General features: G+C 46.2%; 1 protein-coding gene across 1 annotated transcript in view; it reads left to right on the top strand.

The window, feature by feature from the left end:
* Positions 1-3390: 3390 nt before the first annotated feature.
* The window catches only part of APAF1 (apoptotic peptidase activating factor 1), a 98593-nt gene continuing 78391 nt past the window's right edge, over positions 3391-23592 (top strand). Inside the window, exons 1-5 of the mRNA XM_040407012.1 lie at positions 3391-4257; positions 8669-8891; positions 10070-10259; positions 14306-14503; positions 21008-21191. Coding sequence (XP_040262946.1) covers positions 8754-8891; positions 10070-10259; positions 14306-14503; positions 21008-21191 — 710 coding nt within the window. The 5' untranslated portion in view covers positions 3391-4257; positions 8669-8753. The remainder of the gene's footprint in view (positions 4258-8668; positions 8892-10069; positions 10260-14305; positions 14504-21007; positions 21192-23592) is intronic.

The raw sequence follows: 23592 nt of genomic DNA, 5'->3' as shown, positions 1-23592 counted from the left end.
GAGGCGGGTGACGGCTGCAGAATCACATGGCCGGCACCCGGCCTTTATGGCAGGGCGCTGCAATTCGCGGCAGTTAACCCCTCAGATACCGCACCTGAGAGGTTAACTGCCAAGGATCGCAGCGCCCTGTCATAGAGGTCAGGTGCTGGCTCTGCGATTCTGCCGCTGGCACCCGCCTCCTGTATTTGAATTAAAAGGTTACTTATCTTCATTGTTGGCGCAGTGCCCCCCCCCCGTACTAAAAACATTAGTGGCGCAGTGCGCCCCCAAAACCCCCCTAGTATTATATTCATTGGTGGCAGTGGCCACGGGGTCCCCTCCCCTCCTCCTCATTGATGGCAGTGGCAGCTTCTGATCGGAGCCCCAGCAGTGTAATAATCCTGCTGCTGTGTGTACTATGCACAGGACAGCAAGGAGATTGTGAAGTCCTAGGAGAAGGGGTCAAAAGATCCCAGGTGCTCGCCCCTAAGGGGGAAATAGTTATTAAATAAAAAGGTTTAAAAAACAAACAAACACCAAAATATTAAGTTTAAATCACCCCTTTTCCCAATCTTACATATAAAATATATATAAACAATAAATAAATAAACATACTACATATCGCCACGCCCAAAAAAGTGTGAACTATTAAAATTTTAAAAAAATATCTCCTATGCAGTGAACGGCGTAACGAAAAAATAAATAAAAAATGCAGTCACCTTGTCCCCCCAAAAAATAGAATTGGACTGTTCGATTATGGGCAGGACGTTACATAAAATGCGGAATGAACGTTGATTTTTTGGCATTTTATTTTTATCGAATGGTATTGAGTATCGCAATACTTTTTTATGGTATCGAAATCGAATCAAAATTTTGGTATCGTAACAACCCTACCTGGGTCCTTAAGGTGTTAAGGTGAAAAATGGCAGGGTCCTGAAGGGGTTAAAGAGGACCTGTCACCTCTTCTGACAAGTCAGTTTTAGCAACTACTGGCATCTCCCATGTAATAATTTTTGAGCCTTTGTTCTTATGTCTGTATGTTGTGCCATTCCTCTGTTATTTCTACTAGAAGTTATGAATGAATTGCCAGCAGCTTGCAGTAAAGGTACAGAGGGGTGTCACCAGTTGCGGATGTGTCCCTGCACAGTCTGACAACAGCAGCACTGATTGGATAGAGTCAGACACGCCTACTACTGCTAACACCCAGCAATGCCTTTACTGCAGACTGCTGGCTATTTATTTGTAACTTCTAGCAGGAATAATACAGGAATGGAACAACACAGAGTCCTAAGAACAGATGCTCCAGAATTGTTATCACATGGGGAGTGCAAGTAGTTACTAAAACAGTCATGTCAGGAGAGGTGACAGGATCTCTTTAATTTTTTTATTTTTAGTAATTTGCTTCCCTTTAGGCATTCAGCAACCCTCATACCTGGTTTTCAACTACTTCTCATTTCTCAAGGCCCTGTGGGAGTTCCCTAACCCCAAGGGAATTTATTATTTCCCTCATGGCAGTTTTCTGGCGTCAAAAAGTCACAAACACTGTGCTTGTGACCTTTTTTTAACGCCGCTTGCACAAAAATTTTTGTGCAAGTGTTGTTTCTCCACTGCCCTCGCTACTTTCCGAAAAAGGGGGAGTAGCAAAGGAGGGTCAGCGACATATATATCTTCTTTTTCAACAGTTCTCTGGCATAGATTTCACCCAATTTCTGACTAGACAGGAGCCTCATCCTAAATAGGCGCAACATCGGGGGATATCATAGACTAAATTCCCCCCATGGTCTCTTCCCTGACGGTCTTGATTTGAAATGAAGGAGCACAGCAGCTCTCCCTTCTCGGTGTCTGCTTGCAGAACCTTTCCGGACACTGTTACACAGCACTTCCTCACCCTCTCTCTGTAAACTGCACCACCGCAGAAGAACATCAGCGACGAACAGGAGGTAGGAGCTGAGTGCATGCTCAGTAGGAAACCAGGAGAACTCAGCACTTCACCATGTAACAGAGGCTCGGTAAATCGAAGCTTGCACAGCTGAGTCTCCAGTGAAGCGCTGAGCTCTGCTTGTTGCCTACTGGGCATGCACAGAACCCAGCGCTTCGACATGGAACAGAGGATCGGTTAATCAACAGAAAGCTTCTGATTGCCGAGCCTTTGTTCCATGATGAAGCTCTGAGTTCTGCGCATGTGCAGTAGGTCACGAGCAGAGCACAGCGCTTTATCATGGAAGGGAGACTCAGCTGTGCAAGTAAAAGCTCCTAATTGCAGAGTCTCTATTCCATGATGAAGCGCTGCGCATGTGCAGTAGTCACTTCATCTTGGAACGGAGACTTGACTGCTCACGCTTCCGATCGCCTCCGTTACATGATAAAACACTGTTATGTTATGCAAAGTACATCCGAGAGGAGGGGGGGGGGGGGGGGGGGCTTACAACCAACCAGTTATGTAGAAGAGGAGCATATGAAGCACATACAAGCTGGAAAAGAAAAACTACAAAATATTTTTTTAAACATCACCAACTGGAGAAGTGATTTTCACCCCCCAGTCAGGTGTACCTATGGAAAAATGTATACTCACCTGCTCTCTTCACTGGTCTTCTGCAGCCAATGACTAGCTCCATTGGTGATTTGTCCCCGGCACATGCCGCTTGGGGACTTATCACCACTGAGGGCAGTCATTGACTACAGCGGGGCATGTGACCCTGTGACAGACAAGGCTTGTAAGACCAGTAAAGATGATCATTCTTTATATGAAGGCTGTGGCTCGGTTTATATGAGTATAGTATACACTATTTCTCTGGATGCCATTTACCTGGAAGCCGCTGTCTAACGCTATTTACTGAATGATGCCGTGTATTTGGTCATGGTATACACTTTCTGGATGCTATTTATTTGAGCACAGTATACACTATTCATCGGGATGCTGACTGATGCTGTTTATCTGTATGCTGAATGACACTATTTGGGCATGGTATACACTATCTGGACACTGAAATTTGTTTGGGCATGGCACTCACTATTCCTCTGGATGCTGAGCTATTTATCTGGACATGGTACACTACTCCCTATTCCTCTGGATGCTGAGCTATTTATCTGGGCATGGCACTCAGTATTCCTCTGGATGCTCAGCTATTTATCTGGACATGGTACACTACTCCCTATTCCTCTGGATGCTGAGCTATTTATCTGGACATGGTACACTACTCCCTATTCCTCTGGATGCTGAGCTATTTATCTGGACATGGTACACTACTTTCTATTCCTCTGGATGCTGAGCTATTTATCTGGACATGGTACTCAGTATTCCTCTGGATGCTGAGCTATTTATCTGGACATGGTACTCACTATTCCTCTGGATGCTGAGCCATTCCTCTGGATGCTGAGCCATTTATCTGGACATGGTACTCACTATTTCTCTGGATGCTGAGTTATTTATCTGGACATGGTACTCCCTATTCCTCTGGATGTTGAGCTATTAATCTGGACATGGTACTCCCTATTCCTCTGGATGCTGAGCTATTTATCTGGGCATGGTACTCACTATTCCTCTGGATGCTGAGCTATTTATCTGGACATGGTACTCACTATTCCTCTGGATGCTGAGCTATTTATCTGGACATGGTACTCACTATTCCTCTGGATGCTGAGCTATTTATCTGGACATGGTACTCACTATTCCTCTGGATGCTGGGCTATTTATCTGGACATGGTACTTCCTATTCCTCTGGATGCTGGGCTATTTATCTGGACATGGTACTCACTATTCCCACCGCATTCCAGTATATAATGAGGGATACACTATAGGCACTTCTGTACATTTCCCCGCACATAGAAGGCATTCCATACATTACTCGCTGTTTATCACGATAAGATGCAGACTTGCCCAGTCATGTTCTCTGCCCTCCTGGAGATGTGCCAGGACCTGACCCGTGACCACTAGGCGAGACCCCCTCCTGCATACAAGACGTGACGGAACTCGTCTGGCTCCACAGTCCTCCTCACGTCCTGCAGGCCAGGCGCTCCGCTCCCGCCGCTTCCACGTCCCTCGAGTGCAGCGAGCCTTAGGAAGAGGCAGCGTCTACAGGAAGTGACTTGTACGGCTCATTATTAACGCCTTTCTATCCGTGTACACTGCACCAGTCTTTCTGTACCGCTCTGCTGGGCCGGTGCCCGGTGACGAAAGGGTTAAAAGAAGTGACAACGTCATGGTACCGGGGCACGCCGGGAGTTGTAGTCCGTGTGTCGTGGTTGCGACAGAATGTGAATAGGAAGCTGTAGTTACAGGTGAGGCTGCGGGTCTGGGATAGTACTGTGTGCTCTCTTGCTGGGGCGTAGGACTACAAGTCGCAGGGCTTCCTCTCTTGCTGCTGGGCAGGGGACTATTCAGGCCACGTTACTAGGAGTGTCACAGCTGTATAGTTGTCAGTGTACTGCCTGGGTTGTCATACACTCAGGGCTCAGCCATTGTGAAGCTGTCATGTATTAGATGTGTCCATAGCTGACAGAAGTGGTCAGTCAGATGTGGGGGGCTTCCTGTTCCACCTATCCACAGGGCAGGTGTAATCACTGGGGACTCCACCACAACAAGAACAGGGGTCCCAAGTCCACTCCACATAGTATGACCTCCGCTCCATTCAAACGCCTCCTGTCTGGTCATGTAGTAAGGAGGACATAGGACATTTATTGGACACACTCCTCCAGCAGGTGTAGCAGCTTTTCTACACTGCTATTTGTCAGGTGGGATATGTCCATGAAGATCTAATCATCAGACCCCTTGAAATGCAATTGCTGATTATCAGAATACTTGGGAAAGTAATAAACTTTATAATGTACTTACCTTTGGGGTTTACTTCCTGGTATGTTGTCATGTTGTCTATAGTGTTGTAACATAGGACCGTCTGTTGGCTGATGTAACATAGTAACATAGTACTGTCCATCCAGTTCGGCCTGTCATCCTGCAAGTTGATCCAGAGGAAGGCAAAAAAAAAAACACTGTGAGGTAGAAGCCAATTTTCCCCACTTTAGGGGAATAAAAAATTCCTTCCCGACTCCAATCAGGCAATCAGAATAACTCCCTGGATCAACGACCCCTCTTTAGTAGCTATAGCCTGTAATATTATTACGCTCCAGAAACACATCCAGGCCCCTCTTGAATTCCTTTATTGTACTCACCATCACCACCTCCTCAGACAGAGAGTTCCATAGTCTCACTGCTCTTACCGTAAAGAACCCTTTTCTATGTTTGTGTACAAACCTTCTTTCCTCCAAACGCAGAGGATGTCTCCTCGTCACAGTCACAGTCCTGGGGATAAATAGATGTAACCCTTTTGATGCAACCCATTATCTTATTGGCCTTGGCAGCAGCTGCCTGGCACTGTTTTTTGCAGCTTAGTTTGCTGTTTATTAAAATTCCTAGATCCTTTTCCATGTCAGTGTTACCGAGTGTTTTACCATTTAGTATGTACGGGTGACTTGCATTATTCCTTCCCATGTGCATAACTTTACATTTGTCAGTGTTAAACCTCATCTGCCACTTATCTGCCCAAGCCTCCAATCTATCCAGATTCCTCTGTAGTAGTATATTGTCCTCTTCAGTGTTAATTACTTTACACAGTTTAGTGTCATCTGCGAAAATTGATATTTTACTATGCAAGCCTTCTACAAGATCATTAATAAATATATTGAAGAGAATAGGGCCCAATACTGACCCCTGAGGTACCCCACTAGTGACAGTGACCCAATCTGAGTGTGTTCCACTTATAACCACCCTCTGTTTTCTATCCCTCAGCCAGTTACTTACCCACATACAGACGTTTTCTCCCAGTCCGAGCATTCTTATTTTATATACTAACCTTTTATGTGGTACGTTGTCAAATGCTTTGGAGAAATCCAGATATACGACATCCATTGATTTGCCGCTGTCAAGTCTAGAACTTACCACCTCATAGAAACTGATTAAGTTAGTTTGACATGACCGATCCCTCATGAAGCCATGCTGATACGGTGTTATTTGCTTATTTCCGTTGAGATGCTCTAAGATAGCATCTCTCAGAAAACCTTCAAACAGTTTACCCACAACAGATGTTAAACTTACCGGCCTATAGTTTCTGGGCTCTGTTTTTGGACCTTTTTTGAATATTGGCACCACATTTTCTATGCGCCAATCCTGTGGAACACTCCCTGTCAGTATAGAGTTCTTAAATATCAGAAATAAGGGTCTGACTATGACATTACTTAATTCTCTTAGGATACAGGGGTGTATGCCATCTGGTCCTGGCGATTTGTCTATTTTAATCTTTTTAAAGAGGACCTTTCACCGATTCTTACACTATGAACTAACTATACAGATATGTAGAGCGGCGCCCGGGGATCTCACTGCACTTACTATTATCCCCGGGCGCCGCTCCGTTCTCCTGCTATGCCCTCCGGTATCTCCGCTCACTAAGTTATAGTAGGCGGAGATACCAGTCCCTAAGTTATGGTAGGCGGAGTCTGCCCTAGCGCTGGCCAATCGCAGCGCAGAGCTCACAGCCTGGGAGGTTATTTTCTCCCAGGCTGTGAGCTCTGCAATGCGATTGGCCAGCGCTAGGGCAGACTCCGCCTCCGCCTACATCCAGCCATGTCTCAGTTATTCCCACTATGTCATAGTCCTCCTCACACATCACTAATTCCAGTTTTTATTGGAACCAGTTTTATTAGTCAGACTTCTGGCATTAGTATACATACATTTGAGAGGTTTATGTATATTTTTTACCCTACACCTTTCCTTCTGAACTGTTCTAGTCCCTCCTTCCATTCCTCCCCCAGTCCCACTACCTTGCCCCCGGTCTCTATCTGCACTATCTTCCCATCCTGTAACGTAATTCCCCCCCCCCCCCCAGTCCCTAGTTTAAACACTCCTCCAACCTTCTAGCCATCTTTCTCCCCAGCACAGCTGCCCCTTCCCCATCCCTATGATAGAGCCTGTAGCTGAGACAGAAGTCGGCCCAGTTCTCCAGGACCCCAAACCCCTCCTTCCTATACCAGTTCTTGAGTCACTTGTTAACCTACCTAATCTCCCGCTGCCTTTCTTGTGTGGCCCGTGGTACAGGCAGTATTTCGGAAAACAGAGGTCCTTTCCCTAAGCTTTTGACCTAAATCCCTAAAATCTTTTTTAAGGACGCTCCACCTACCTCTAACTTTGTCATTGGTTCCAATATGGACCATGACCGCTGGATCTTCTCCAGCCCCTCCCAGTAATCTGTCAACCCGATCCGCGATGTGTAGAATTCGAGTGCCAGGAAGACAACACACTGTTCGACGATCCCGGTCTTTGTGACCCCTAATAATTGAGTCTCCCACTACCAGCACCTGTCTGGCCTGCCCTGCTCTCCTGGTCCCCTGCTTACCGGAGCTGACATTCCCCTGACTGGCAGAGGAAGTGTCTGGCTGCAGCAGTGCTCTCCCTGAACCGACATGTTGTCATGTGGCTTTTGCAGGTACAGAGATGACATCATCACAGCCGCTTCTGCTGTCGTATGTCATGACATCACTGTGGACAGCGGTCATCTGAGCAGGAAGTAGAGGTGGCCATACGCATGAGGTAGCGATTGGCTTAATGTCCAGAGGGCACAGCAGGTGCAAAGAGAGCAGAGTTTCTAGGTGTAACAGCAACGCCCCCGTTGCTCCTAGAGGCTTATTCGCATATATTAAAACATCATTTTTCTCAGCCATGTGGGCACATATGAACATGGGACCAACACAGATGTAACAGCTCAGCCAGGTACAAATCTGCTGACAGATGCCCTTTTAATATAAAAATCTCATTTAAACAATGGATCATTTTCTGATGACACATTCCCTTTCGTTTATTTGAAGCTGGAAAATGCCTTTAAAGGGGTTATCCAGTAAAAGTTATTTGTGACTTATACTCAAGATAGGTCATCAGTATCATATCTGCAGAGGTGCAACACCCGGGACCTATCCTGAGGATAAGGCCTCTTGCACGCAACCGTATGGCTTTTTCAGTATTTTGCGGTCCGCAAAAAATGCATTTTTTTGCGGAACTGAACAGCTGGCCGCTAATAGAACAGTACTATCCTTGTCCGTTATGCGGACAATAATAGGACATGTTTTCTCTTTGAACGGAAAAACAGAAATACAGAAACGGAATGCATACGGAGTACCTTCAGTTTTTTTTGCGGATCCATTGAAATGAATGGTTCTGTATACGGAACACAAAAAACACAGAATGTGCAAGAGGCCTAAGTTATCCTTGTCTTTTCCAGGATAAGGCCTCATGCACACGAACGTATTTTCTTTCCGTGTCCGTTCCATTTTATTTTGTGGACCGTATACGGACCCATTCATTTCAATAGGTCCGGAAAAAAAACAGAAGTTACTCCGTGTACATTCCATTTCCATATGTCCGTATTTCAGTTCTGCAAAAAAAATAGAACATGTCCTATCATTGTCCGCATTACGGAAAAGGATAGTACTTTTCTATTAGGGGCCAGCTGTTTCGTTCCGCAAAATACAGAATGCACGCGGACGTCATCTGTATTTTTTGCGGATCCATTTTCTGCGGACTGCAAAATACATACGGTCGTGTGCATGAGGCCTAACTAGAATATATTTCCCTTATTTGCTCCATTATCTATATGTTGTCAATTTCTTTTACCTTATTCTCTTTTTTTTTTTTTTTACTTTTGTACAGGTAGCGAGTATTATGTTGACATTCACATCTAACAGGACGTGTATCTAAAACTGTCTACGTAAGATACTAGAAAATAAATGAGAAAATGGACGAAGAATCCAAAAGCTTACTTCTTCAGAATCTAGTAGCGCTAGCGAAGGATATCCGCTCCTCCTACATCATGGACCATATGATAAGTGATGGGGTCATTACACCACATGAGGAGGAAATGGTTAAAAATAAGGTATTATGGCTTTTATTTACACTATGATCAACAAGCCCAGTGCTATGCTGGAGTTCCCCTTAAAAATGCAAATAGAGATTGATCTTGTTTGATAAGTAATCATCCACTGGACGACTCTGAGCTCCCATACAGCCATTGTGGCGGATCGGCAGTTTTTCCGCTATCTGCCTCTGATCCTGCAAGAAAACAGCTGCATTTTCCTTCCTTTTAAACAATACTTTTTACGGAGGTTTGTTGAAAAGTGAAGGTTCATGTTAAAACTTTCTTGACATATACTAGTAAATTTCAGTCTTGACTATGAAACGGTTCATATTTTTTTTTCTAGATACAGTCACATTGCTAAAGGGGTTGTCAAACCCTTTACATGTAACGGCCAACCCTCTGAATAACCCTGTTAAAGTCTTTGTCCTACCAAAAGAAGTTATGCTCTATCCATAGAGCATAAAGGCTGTCTGGGCATGCTGGGAGTTGTAGTTTTGCAACAGTGGGAGGCACATTGGTTGGGAAACACTGTTATATGCCCATTTATTAATTTATTAACCCTTGTACAAAGGAAAAGTAAAGCAGTTGTCCATAGCAACCAAATTCCAGCTTTAATTTTTTTCATTGCTATCACAACTGCGCCGCTGGTTTTTGTACAAGGTTCGATAAATCTCCCCTATGACTAAATTAAATTGGAATTTGCTGTAAAAACATTACCACACCATAACTGGTATCGGTGAGTACTTAAATAAAAGTATCGGTACTCGTACTCGGTCTTAAAAAAAATGGTATCGGGACATCCCTAGTCCTAGTGGTTGGACCACCCCTGATCAGACACCTATTTCCTATCCTGTGGATAGGGGATAACTTCTTATGGTGGGAACAACCCCTTTTTAAGGAATTTTTCTGGGATTTTAAAATTGATGGCTTATCCTCAGTATAGGTCCAACAACCCTCACCCTTGCCGATCAGCTGCTTTGGGGTAGCTCCTGAAGTTGTTTTCGGAACTACACATCTCTGTCCATTCTATACAGGTTACTACAGCGTTGCTGGCAGTGAAGTGAATGGGTTCCGCACTGCAGGGGTGAGAGATGTTGGGCCCCGCCGATTCGATACTGATATTAAAATTCTGGAAAACTCCTTTAAAGGCTACAGACACCTTTGACATAAATATATATATTTCTTATATTTAATAGGCTACTCAGCTTGACCGAGCAAACCAGCTCATCAAGATCATTCTCGGCAAAGACAACCGTGCTTTTAATTCCTTTTACAATGCTCTGCTACATGAGGGTTACAAAGACTTGGCTGCTCTTCTCAAAGGGGCGACTTCCCTTGATTTGTTCAGAAGTGGCAAAGCTTCATCGAACGGTATCACATCATATGGTGAGTTGGTTTATCTTTGTTAATCATATGTTATGTGCATCTGCTTGATTGGGGTGTGAAATACCTGCTTATACACTAGTGTTTTATAGTGTCTGTAGTCTCCATTATAAAAGTATTGCTTAATTATGCTTCATACCTTAGGAATATAAAATCTATAGTTACTTATAGGTGTCACACTAATCTCCAACAGGGCTGCATACTGTTAAGCAAAGGTACATTTTGTGGCTAATACTAGCCGCACAGGGGTGGAAGTGAGAGTACGCATCCATACTGTAAGAATGAATCCGCCTACTTTGTTTCTTACAAAACCTCCTGAAAAGATATGTTGTACAGTGTTCATAGAGGTCACTTATAGAGCCCATTCACACGACGGTAAGTGTTTTGCGGGCCGCAAGACACTGGTAATGCGGAACGCACACGACCAGCCCTATGATAGAAATGCCCATTCTTGTCCGCAATGGTGGACAAGAATACGACATGCTCTATCTTTAATGCAGCTGTCCGCATCTTTTGCGGCCCCATTGAAATGAATGGGTCGCACCTGTTCCTCAAAATTGCAGGACGGATGCAGACCCAGAAATACAGTTGTCTGAATGGACCCTATACCTGCACTTTATGGAAAAAAGTAGTTTAACACTTACACATCGAACTTTTTGTGATATCCCATTCTAAATTCTTTCAAATCTTTGTTTATTGCAAGCAAAAGATATCAAGTGTAAATAAAGTAGGGCAACACGCCCCCAAAACAAACATGAAGACAATGTGAGCATAAATAAGACATGGGTTACAGTAATTTTTGTAACAGGTAAAGACAATTGATTGGCATAGGCACAAGCATGAGACTGCAGGTCCACAAGAAGCGTACAAAAAATACCTCTATCCCATTCTAAATTCATATTCTGTAATATATATACAGTTGCAAGAAAAAGTATGTGAACCCTTTGGAATGATATGGATTTCTGCACAAATTGGTCATAAAATGTGATCTGATCTTCATCTAAGTCACAACAATAGACAATCACAGTCTGCTTAAACTAACACAAAGAATTAAATGTTACCATGTTTTTATTGAACACACCATGTAAACATTCACAGTGCAGGTGGAAAAAGTATGTGAACCCTTGGATTTAATAACTGGTTGAACCTCCTTTGGCAGCAATAACTTCAACCAAACGTTTCCTGTAGTTGTCGATCAGATGTGCACAACGGTCAGGAGTAATTCTTGACCATTCCTCTTTACAGAACTGTTTCAGTTCAGCAATATTCTTGGGATGTCTGGTGTGAATCGCTTTCTTGAGGTCATGCCACAGCATCTCCATCGGGTTGAGGTCAGGACTCTGACTGGGCCACTCCAGAAGGCCTATTTTCTTCTGTTTAAGCCATTCTGTTGTTGATTTACTTCTATGCTTTGGGTCATTGTCCTGTTGCAACACCCATCTTCTGTTGAGCTTCAGCTGGTGGACAGATGGCCTTAAGTTCTCCTGCAAAATGTCTTGATAAACTTGGAATTCATTTTTCCTTCAATGATAGCAATCCGTCCAGGCCCTGACGCAGCCAAGCAGCCCCAAACCATGATGCCCCCACCACCATACTTCACAGTTGGGATGAGGTTTTGATGTTGGTGTGCTGTGCCTCTTTTTCTCCACACATAGTGTTGTGTGTTTCTTCCAAACAACTCAACTTTGGTTTCATCTGTCCACAGAATATTTTGCCAGTACTGCTGTGGAACATCCAGGTGCTCTTGTGCAAACTGTAAACATGCAGCAATGTATTTTTTGGACAGCAGTAGCTTCGTCTGTGGTATCCTCCCATGAAATCCATTCTTGTTTAGTGTTTTTTACGTATTGTAGATTTGCTAACAGGGATGTTAGCATATGCCAGAGACTTTTGTAAGTCTTTAGCTGACACTCTAGGATTCTTCTTCACCTCATTGAGCAGTCTGCGCTGTGCTCTTGCAGTCATCTTTACAGGATGGCCACTCCTAGGGAGAGTAGCAGCAGTGCTGAACTTTCTCCATTTATAGACAATTTGTCTTACCGTGGACTGATGAACAGCAAGGCTTTTGGAATACCCCCTATAATAGATTGCTATTAATGCTGCTATAATGTAAGAATCCATTTTATGATGAGTTGCTACTAATGAGTTGCCACCAACGGCTTGGGTATAAATAATATATATATTTTAAGGATTATAATTCCAATTTTAATTATTTATTAAATATTTTAGTATGTTATTATAATATATGTATAGTGTTCTTTAAAGAGAGGGAGCGAAAGAGGAAAGATTATCAACAAGGGTTCCAGTCCGGACTTTGGATATGAACCACCAACATGATTGATTGACAGGTACCCGCCTATAAAAAATCAGAATCAAAGCTCACTTCTGATATCCACTGAAGAAGGGGGTTGTGATTTACGTATCGTAGATTCGCTAACAGGGATGTTAGCATATGCCAGAGACTTTTGTAAGTCTTTAGCTGACACTGTAGGATTCTTCTTCACCTCATTGAGCAGTATGCGCTGTGCTCTTGCAGTCATCTTTACAGGACGGCCACTTCTAGGGAGAGTAGCAGCAGTGCTGAACTTTCTCCATTTATAGACAATTTGTCTTACCGTGGACTGATGAACAGCAAGGCTTTTGGAGATACTTTTATAACCCTTTCCAGCTTTATGCAAGTCAACAATTCTTAATCGTAGGTCTTCTGAGAGCTCTTTTGTGCGAGGCATCATTCACATCAGGCAATGCTTTTTGTGAAAAGCAAACCCAGAACTGGTGTGTGTTTTTTATAGGGCAGGGCAGCTGTAACCAACACCTCCAATCTCATCTCATTGATTGGACTCCAGTTGGCTGACACCTCACTCCAATTAGCTCTTGGAGCTGTCATTAGTCTAGGGGTTCACATACTTTTTCCACCTGCACTGTGAATGTTTACATGGTGTGTGCAATAAAAACATGGTAACATTTAATTCTTTGTGTGTTATTAGTTTAAGCAGACTGTGATTGTCTATTGTTGTGACTTAGATGAAGATCAGATCACATTTTATGACCAATTTGTGCAGAAATCCATATCATTCCAAAGGGTTCACATACTTTTTTCTTGCAACTGTATATTATATATATATTCTATAGGAGACCCCATTACAGTTAGTCTCCGCTCACCAGCTCAGCAACAAATGAGAACTGTAGATGCAGTTTGTAGAGGGAAAACTGCTAAAATATGCCAGTTAAGGTATGCTTTAAAGAAAGTCTATGATGCCTCAATTAAGACGAAAAAGTGCAGCTGAGGGTCCATTCAGACGTCCGTGGTGTATTGCAGATCCGCAAATTGCAAATCCGCAAATTGCAAATCCGCAATACACCCGGCTGGCACCCCCCCCTAGAACTGCCTATTCTTGTCCGCAATTTCGGGGCCACGCTCCGGAAATGCGGATGCGGAGAGCACATAGTGTGCTCTCCACATCCATTTTTTCCGCATTGAGAATGAATTGTTCCGCACCCGTTCCCGATATTGCGTAACGGATGCGGACCCGTTTGCGGACGTGTGAATGGACCCTGATTGTAAGTACTAGGGGCACATTTACTAAGACCGACGTTTTAGACGCCGGTCTTAATAAAGTCCCATCGCTTGCGGTATATCCTCTGGAGTTATGTAGAGGTGCCGGCCTTTTCTTAACTTTGGCGTATCAATCGTCGCTTCTAAATGTAAGACAGCTTCCGAGTTGGCTTACATTTAGACGTTTTTTCTACGCCTGAAACAGGTTTAGAAAATGATAAATGAGACAGGCCTGTTGTCCCATCCCCTTCCCCGCCCACACCACACCCACTTTTTTAGACCTGGCGTGAGCTGGGAGAAGTCACAGATTGCGGCACAACAAATCGTTGCGATGCAATCTGCGCCTGAAATACACCTAAGCGTATTTCAGCTTGATAAATGACCCCCCCCTGGGTACTTTGATACTTTATACCCTTATATACATTTTAGATTTGTTAGAAAGAAACTTCTTTTAAGTGGATAAATTCTATTTTATCTGATCTTTTTATTTTAGTGAAAACAGCCTTATGTGAAGGTGGAGTGCCACAGAGACCAGTTGTGTTTGTCTCTCGGGAGAAGATGATAAAGGGCATCCAGGACAGCTTGTACCATTTGAAGAATGAGTCTGGCTGGGTGATAGTGTATGGCATGGCAGGCTGTGGCAAGTCAGTATTAGCCGCTGAAGCTCTCCGGGACCACAGCATTCTTAAAGGTAACAGTGTAGTATTCATCTCATTTACCAGTATAAGCTCCTTAAAGGGGTATTTCCATGTGGACATTTATGGCATATCCGCAGAGTATGCCATACATTTCCCACCTCTGGGACTCACACCTGTCTGGAGAATGGGGCCTTGTATCGTGACCACTGTGAGTGGAGTTCCAAAAAAAGCAGAGTAAGCAGTCACTTTCTATTTGCAGTGCCGTGAGATGGGTCCCCAACAGGTCTGCTCTCCTTTTGGCTAATAGGAGTGATTAAAGAATGCCCCAGACACAGGCCCACACTTATTAAGACTGGTGTTTCATACACCAGTCTAACAATCAGTTAATTGGAGTGAATTACACAAAATGTATTAAAAGGCCCTTGACTCTAGAATATTTGACACATTTCTCGCCCATTTCCTTGGGGGACACAGGAGACCTTGGGTATAGCTCAGCTCCCTAGGAGGCGGGACACTAAGTGAAAACTGTTAAGCCCCTCCTCCAGCAGCTATACCCTCAGCCTGGAGAGAGAGACTGACCGTTTTTGCTTAGTGTCCAAGGAGGCAAGACACTCCCTGCTCCGCAGGGCTGTTTTTTCTCCTAAATTTTTATTGTAATTTTTAATATTCACAGGGACAACAGACGCCTGGACCTCTCTGTTTCTCCCGGGGTCGAGCTGTGCCAGTGCCGGTCATTCGCACTGCGGCCTCCCCCACAGAAGACAAGGAGGACCAGGGCAGCCCAGCTCCCCTGCATCCTGCCAGTGTAAGGGTCGCCCACACGTCAAGCCCCTCTCCAGCTTCCTGCCACTGCGGTGCCAGTAGCTGAAGGGGCGACCCTGCTGGAATGGACAGAGGGTGAAGACTTCAGGATGGTGAGAGTGGCTGTTCCAGCATCTCCACTTGGGCGTCTCCACCTAAGGTCGACCCTCCCGTGGCCTGCCTGTCTAAAAGCACGGCCATTCCTGTGGCGGACGGCTCCTCTCTTCAGTCCACTGAAGACCGTCGTATGGAATCCCTTACGAAAGCCATATTTGCCGCCTCCGGATCAGCCCTCAGATTGGTCTTTGCTTCCGCCTGCGCCGGGAAGGCGGTCTCGGAATGGGCTTCCCAACTTAACCAGGAACTTGATTCAGACGTCTCTCTTCAGGACCTCCGTTCTTTAGCCCAGCTCGTTGTTCAGGCAGAGAAATTCATTTGTAAGGCCTCCCTTGATGCGGGTGCCCTCATTGCCCGTTCCTCTGCTCTGGCTGTCTCAGTCAGGAGAGAACTTTGGCTGAAAGTTTGGACGGTGGATGCCGCTTCCAAACGGTTTCTTGCTGGACTTCCCTTTGCGGGTTCCCGTTTATTCGGGACCCGCTTGGACGAGCTCATTTCTGAAGCCACGGGTGGAAAGAGCACCCATCTTCCCCAGTCCAGGACCAAGGGCGCCACTCGAGGCCGTCCTTTGTTCTCTCGTTTTCGGTCCTCCGGCCCGCGACCGGTCCCTCCTCTAGTTCCTCCCAGGATAGGCGTAAGAAGCCCTTTTTTCAGACTCAGCCCTCCTGTCGCAAGTCCCAACCTGCTCGCCCCTCCACGGCCAAGCAGACCTCCGCCTGAAGGTGCGCCCCCACCCACCCGGGTGGGGGGCCGCCTCCTCCTTTTCAGGGACATCTGGCAGGCACACGTCTCCGACGCCTGGGCACTCGAGATTGTGTCATCCGGATACAAAATCGAGTTTGCGTCCCTCCCTCCGGATCGTTTCTTTCGGTCCCGTGCTCCGCGGGACCCCGAATGTGCGGCCGCTTTCTTCGAAGCCGTTCGCGCCCTTCTGGACAAGGGAATTATTACTCCCGTTCCTCCAAAGGACAGATTCAAGGGGTTCTACTCAAACCTCTTTGTGGTTCCCAAAAAGGAAGGCTCGTGAGATCGATCTTGGACCTCAAACGGTTAAACCGTTTTCTCTGTCTTCGCCGGTTCAGGATGGAGTCCCTCCGATCCGTGGTAGCTTCTCTGGAGAAAAGGGGAGTTTGTCGTCAATTGACATCCAGGATGCTTACCTCCACGCCCCGATCGCTCGGTGTCACCAGCGTTTCCTTCGCTTTGCGGTGGGGAACGACCACTATCAATTTGTCGCCCTCCCCTTCGGCCTGGCGACGGCTCCTCGGGTGTTCACCAAGATTCTAGCCCCTGTCCTGGCCTTGCTCCGCTCCAGGGGTGTTTTTCTGCTTCCTTACTTGGACGACCTCCTCCTCAAGGCGCCCTCCTTTTCCCAGACCTCCGCCAGCGTGGACCTCGCTCTGCAAATCCTGGAGCGGTTCGGTTGGATTATCAACCTTCCCTTACCCCCTCCAGACAACTCGTCTTCCTGGGGATGCTGCTGGATACAGAAGCGGCGGAGGTTCGTCTCCCACCAGAAAAGCATCTGACCCTTCACCGTTCGGTTCGGACCCTTCTTCCGCACCGCCGTCCTTCCTTCCGATCCAGCATGCGGGTATTGGGACAGATGGTGTCCTGCTTCGAAGCGATTCCGTTCGCGCAATATCACTCCCGCATCTTCCAGACGGCGATCCTGTCTGCCTGGGACAAGTCCCCGGAGAGTCTGGACCGGCCCTTCCTTCTACCTCCCCATGTTCAGACCTCCCTCCTCTGGTGGTTACGGACCCCTCTCCAAGGAAAATTCTTTCTGCCGATGACCTGGTTGGTGGTCACCACCGACGCCAGTCTGCAGGGTTGGGGAGGGGTGTTTCCTCTCCGGTCCGTCCAGGGCACTTGGTCTCCATCGGAGTCCAAGTTGCCGATTTAAACATCCTGGAGTTGATGGTGATTCTCCTATCGCTCCGGCACTGGACTCCCCTGCTTCGGGGCCATCCCGTCCGTGTCCAATCGGACAACACCACGGCCGTGGCGTACGTAAATCACCAGGGGGGCACTCGCAGTGCAGCGGCTATGCGGGAAGTGTCCCACATCCTCCTCTGGGCGGAAGCTCATGTTCCGGCCCTGTCAGCGATTTACATCCCAGGGGTGGAGAACTGGGCGGCGGACTTCCTCAGCCGGACCACAATCGACCCGGGCGAGTGGTCTCTACACCCCGATGTGTTCGAGTCCATTTGCCTCCGTTGAGGTCATCCAGATGTGGATCTCATGGCCTCCAGCTTCAACCACAAGCTCCCCACCTTCCTGTCCAGGTCCAAGGACCCGAGGGCGCACGGCGCCGACGCTCTCGTTCTCCCGTGGACGGAATTTTCCCTCCTGTATGTGTTTCCGCCCCGACCCTTTCTCCGGAAGATCGCGGCAGAAGGCGTTCCTACGATGCTGGTAGCTCCAGATTGGCCTCTCCGGCCTTGGTACGCCGACCTGATGCTGCTCCTGGGAGACGCGCCTTGGCTACTGCCTCTAAGAGAAGACCTTCTCTTTCAAGGGCTGATCTTCCACCAGCATTTAGGGTCGCTACGTTTAACGGCGTGGCCATTGGAACCAGAGTTTTGGCGCGACTGGGTTTTTCGGCGGATGTGGTTCGCACCATGATCCGCACACAGAAGCCGGCCGCGTCCAGGATTTATTGCGGGACTTGGCGGTCTTACCTAGGATTCTGTGAGGATTGGATGTTCATCCTCTTCGTTTTTCCCTCCCCACGGTCCTGTCCTTTTTACAATTTGGCCTGGACCTGGGTCTGGGCCTCTGCTCCTTAAAGGGTCAGGTCTCGGCGCTGTCCATCCTCTTCCAGCGTCCTTTGGCCCCTCTCGGGCCTGTCAAAACCTTCATCCAGGGAGTTGCTCACTCTGTTCCTCCGTATCGCTTTCCCATTCCGCCCTGGGACCTTAATGTTGTGCTCTGGGCGCTCCAAGCCTCCCCCTTCGAGCCGTTACGAAAGGTCTCTATTCTATTTTGTCCTGCAAAGTCATGTTCCTTGTGGCCATCACGTCTCTCCGACTGGTGTCTGAAATGGCGGCGCTTTCTTGTACTGAGCCCCTTTTGGTCTTCCACCAAGATAAGGCTGTTCTCCGTCCGGTCTCTTCCTTCCTCCCGAAGGTGGTCTCTGCCTTTCATCTCAACGAGGACATCGTCCTCCCTTCCCTTTGTCCGTCTCCTTCTCACCCTCAAGAACGGGAGCTGCACCGCCTAGATGTCGTTAGGGCCCTGAAGATTTACCTGGAGATCACTGGCCCCTTTCGGCGCAGGGACTCTCTTTTTGTAGTTCCGGAAGGTCCTCGCAAGGGGTTGGCGGCGTCCAGGGTGTCTATTGCCCGCTTCATCAAGATGGCTATTGCCGAGGCTTACCGCGCCAAGGGCAAGGAGCCGCCTTTTGGTGTTACCGCTCATTCTACCCGAGCGGTCGGTGCCTCTTGGGCTCAGAGGCATCAGGCTTTGGCTGAACAACTGTGCAAGGCGGCCACCTGGTCTTCCTTGCACACCTTCACCAAGTTCTACAGGGTGAACACCTATGCATCGGCGGATGCTGCTTTGGGCCGCCTGGTCTTGCAGGCGGCGGTTTCTTGATACCTCCGGTGGTTTCGCCTTGGGCTGTGGTCCCTCCCCTCTTGGACTGCTCTCGAACGTCCCAAGGTTTCCTGTGTCCCCCGAGGAAATGGGCGAGAAAACGAGATTTTTGTATAACTTACCAGTAAAATCTCTTTCTCCCTCTTCCTTGGGGGACACAGCACCCACCCATTGTTCTGGTTCTACAGGTTACGGTTTAGTTGCCCCTGTCGGGTAGTTGACTTGTTTGGTTCCACATGGTTGGTCATTGCCTTTTTTTCACTACTTGGACACGCAACTGGTAGTCTCTCTCTCCAGGCTGAGGGTATAGCTGCTGGAGGAGGGGCTTAACAGTTTTCACTTAGTGTCACGCCTCCTAGGGAGTTGAGCTATACCCAAGGTTTCCTGTGTCCCCCAAGGAAGAGCGAGAAAGAGATTTTACTGGTAAGTTATACAAAAATCTCATTTTTGGACTGTCCTGTAATTAGAAAATGAAATCTGTGCCTTCTATTAAAAGATGTAGATTTGTGCCAGCTTCTGACAAGTGGAGACTCGGCCCACTACTGCACATTTTGCCTGGCACTTTTAAAAACTGGTGAATGCTGAGAAAAGTGGCAAATGGAGGCGGACTGGAACTTAAATTGGCCCTGGAAAAAAGCCTAAAAGTGGCCCCATGTTGTAAGTGGCAGAAGGTGGTACAACAAAAGTAGAAGAGGCACAAAATACCATCTCAGCAGAACTAAATACCACAGTGCAGTACAAAATATCAAAACAAGCAGCACAAATTTCCCCCTGAAGCTGCCCTTCGGTGTTGGTTAGCACCAGCTGCCACGTTCCGTTCTTCTTCTCCAGTTGTCTCTAGTTAAGATATGGAGCTGGAGACTTAGGAGGCCCTAGTAGCAATAATCCCTCCTACAATGCCCCCAGTAATGATAATACCACTATAGTTTCTCCAGAAATAATTCCCCCTATTGTAGCCACAGTAGTGCCCCCAGTAAAATCCCTTATAGTGCCCTCAGTATTAAAAATGCCTCTAGTAATGAGCTCTATGGTGCCCCCAGTAATATTCCCCTCAAGTGATCAAGGAAAAAAACAAAAATAAACAAACTGAGGCTTGGTCTATGCCGCCATCTTCGGTGCAGGCCACAGACCTCTGGCAGCCTGACATTCCCACGTCCCTGTTCCATTTGTACACTGCTTCATATAGTGGCTTATGAGCGTGAACAGCCTAGAAGGGAGCCATGAGCTCCCGTGCCCTGCTGCTATATTCAACTGTACCATAGTCCTAAAAATTGTGATGCAGATAAATTCAGGAGGGCACCTGCAGCCACTACCTGATGCTCCCAACGTTAATTAAAGCAGATCGTTATGTACCTGGCCAGCGGCCATGAGCAGGACTCTGGCGGCCCCCTGCGCATCAGCACACTAGGAAATTTCCCTAGGATCTACGGCCAGGTGGCAAATTTTTGCCCAAGTATGGCACTTTTTTAATTTATTTATTTTTGTTAAAAATTCAGGAGCAAAGCTATCAATAAATTCCCACCATAGTTTGAGTCTGGTGTATTCATGAACCGAGCACTCCCCTGCTCTCCTCGCAGTGATGGACAGGTTGCTGGGTATGCACCTGTCTCCATACTATTCTTTTCATAGCCTGATCCTCTTTACAGGTGTGTGTCACACTGACTGAATATAGTATAAATGCCTGATAGGTGGGGATCGCTCAGTTATTAGAAGTATGGGGGCCTAGTGTGTCCTGTTAGCAAATTGTTGGCTGCCACACCCTGCATATCGTTCATTGGGGAGAAAGATATGCTAGTTGCTTGGGGAGATGGACACAACAGTTTTCTAATGCTTTGTTCATGTCCAATAAATGTACTGCAGCAATTACACTGTTTTTTGGCATAATGACATGACATGTACAAATCTCTTCTGCCACCACACATTTGGCAGCAAATCATTGTGCGTAGTGCGACCATGGATCTGTGTGCAATTGCTGTTTTACAGTTGGGAAGTGAAACCTTATACTAGTATCACTGATTCATGCCTGTGCTTATACCCAGACTGTTTCCCTGGGGGAGTCCACTGGCTTTCTGTTGGGAAACAGGACAAAGCAGGTTTGCTGATGAAGCTGCAGAATCTGTGCACCCGTCTGGATCAGGACTGCAAATATTCCCAGAGACCTCCTCTGAATGTTGAGGAAGCCAAAGACCGACTTCGCCGCCTCATAATGCATTCATATCCCAGGTAGCCGGAGTTTTTTGCTTTTGGCATAACTGAATATATTCATCATGCAATCTGCTCAATTTCCCCTTTAACTTGCTTCATGTTTTATAACCGTTTTTTTATTGTCCAGAATTAGAAAAAGATGTCTGCTTTCTCCAAAAACAGCCCCACACCTGTCTACAGCTTGCATGTAGTATGACAGTCCAGCCCCATTCACTTCAATGGAGCCGAGCTGCAATACCAGACCCAACCTATAGACTGGTGTGGGGCTGTTTTTGGAAGAAAGCAGCCATATTTTTCTAATCCTGAACAACCTCTTTAACCCTTTTCTGACGGTGCTGGCCGGGACTTTAAAGATGGTGCCTGCTCGCGAGCGGCACGGTTGCCATAGCCGCCAGGTGCCTGCTGTCTTTAACAGCAGGCACCAGGGACTAATGTCCATGACCGGCGGTAATGCCGGTTGTGGACTTTTAACCCCTCAGATGCTGTGGTCAAACATGACCATGGCATCTGGACGCGCTATAACCTGGAAGCGCGGGCTTCCGGATGTGCTCTGGCTCCCCCGGACGAGGATCTGGAGCTGGGTGCATTGTGTGGCATCAGTCCTCAGGAATGTTATTTCCTATGGAGCCCAAGCTCCATAGGAATAAAGTGTATTTCTCATACATTACAATGCTAATGTATTGGAGTGTATGAGAGACGCAATCTAATGATTGCTTGTTATAGAAACTATAAAAGTGTAAAAATAAATGTCTAAAAATATAAAAACTCAAATAACCCCCTTTCCCCAAAATAAAAATTAAAATATGTAAACGATAAAAAAAATGCATATCATGGACATCGCCATGTGCGAAAATGCCCATACTACTTCCATACAGCAAGCGGCGAAATGGAAAAAAAAAGTCAAAATGGCAGATTCGCTGTTTTTTTGGTTGCTTTACCTCCCACAAAAAATTTAATAAAAAGTAATAAAAAAAGAGTCTTACACACCCCATAGTATCAATGAAAAGTGCAGATCGCCCTGCAAAAAAAATGAGCCCTTACACAGCGCTGTACACGTCACCACAAAAAAGTTATAGCGGTCAGAATATGGCGATGAAAAGAGAAAAAAATTATTTTCAGTATTAAAATGCAAAAAAAAACATAAATATATGGTATCGTCATAAATCGTACTGATCCAGTTGAAAGTAACAGGTCACTTTTACTATATGGGGAACGCCGTAAAAACAAAACCCATAAAATTAGTTTTTTCCAGTACACCACTACACTTGTATGCAATATGAAATGGTGGAATTAGAAACTTGTCTCGCAAAAAACAAGCCATCATACGGCTACGTAAATGGAAAAATAAAAAAGTTATGGCCCCAGAAAGGCAGGGAGTGAAAAAAAACCCACAAAATATCCTCCAGGGCTGAAAGGGTTAAAGAATAATAGCTCAAAACAAAAATAATCGACATCAAGAGAATATGATATAAAGTCACATCACTGGCATACAGTGGTGTAACATGTAGACTAGTACACAGAAGGGTACACGTGATTTGGCACTACTTCCAGAAGATAAGAGAAACGGCCATTTGGTGGAGAGGTCATCTGCAAAGTATAAAAAGTCAATAGCCTAAAGTAAAACAACACACTTAGACTTATGACTGAGAAATTACTCTCGAGATATACACTACAGACCAAAAGTTTGGACACACCTTCTCATTCAAAGTTTTCTTTATTTTCATGACTATGAAGGCATCAAAACTATGAATTAACACATGTGGAATTATATACATAACAAACAAGTGTGAAACAACTGAAAATATGTCATATTCTAGGTTCTTCAAAGTAGCCACCTTTTGCTTTGATTACTGCTTTGCACACTCTTGGCATTCTCTTGATGAGCTTCAAGAGGTAGTCCCCTGAAATGGTCTTCCAACAGTCTTGAAGGAGTTCCCAGAGATGCTTAGCACTTGTTGGCCCTTTTGCCTTCACTCTGCGGTCCAGCTCACCCCAAACCATCTCGATTGGGTTCAGGTCCGGTGACTGTGGAGGCCAGGTCATCTGGCGCAGCACCCCATCACTCTCCTTCATGGTCAAATAGCCCTTACTTTCAAAGTTTTCCCAATTTTTCGGCTGACTGACTGACCTTCATTTCTTAAAGTAATGATGGCCACTCGTTTTTATTTACTTAGCTGCTTTTTTCTTGCCATAATACAAATTCTAACAGTCTATTCAGTAGGACTATCAGCTGTGTATCCACCTGACTTCTCCTCAACGCAACTGATGTTCCCAACCCCATTTATAAGGCAAGAAATCCCACTTATTAAACCTGACAGGGCACACCTGTGAAGTGAAAACCATTTCAGGGGACTACCTCTTGAAGCTCATCAAGAGAATGCCAAGAGTGTGCAAAGCAGTAATCAAAGCAAAAGGTGGC

This window comes from Bufo bufo, chromosome 1, assembly GCF_905171765.1.
Source record: "Bufo bufo chromosome 1, aBufBuf1.1, whole genome shotgun sequence".
Classification (NCBI taxonomy): Eukaryota; Metazoa; Chordata; class Amphibia; order Anura; family Bufonidae; genus Bufo; species Bufo bufo.
Note: the sequence above shows the minus strand (reverse complement) of the source record. Positions and strands in the feature narration are given on the sequence as shown.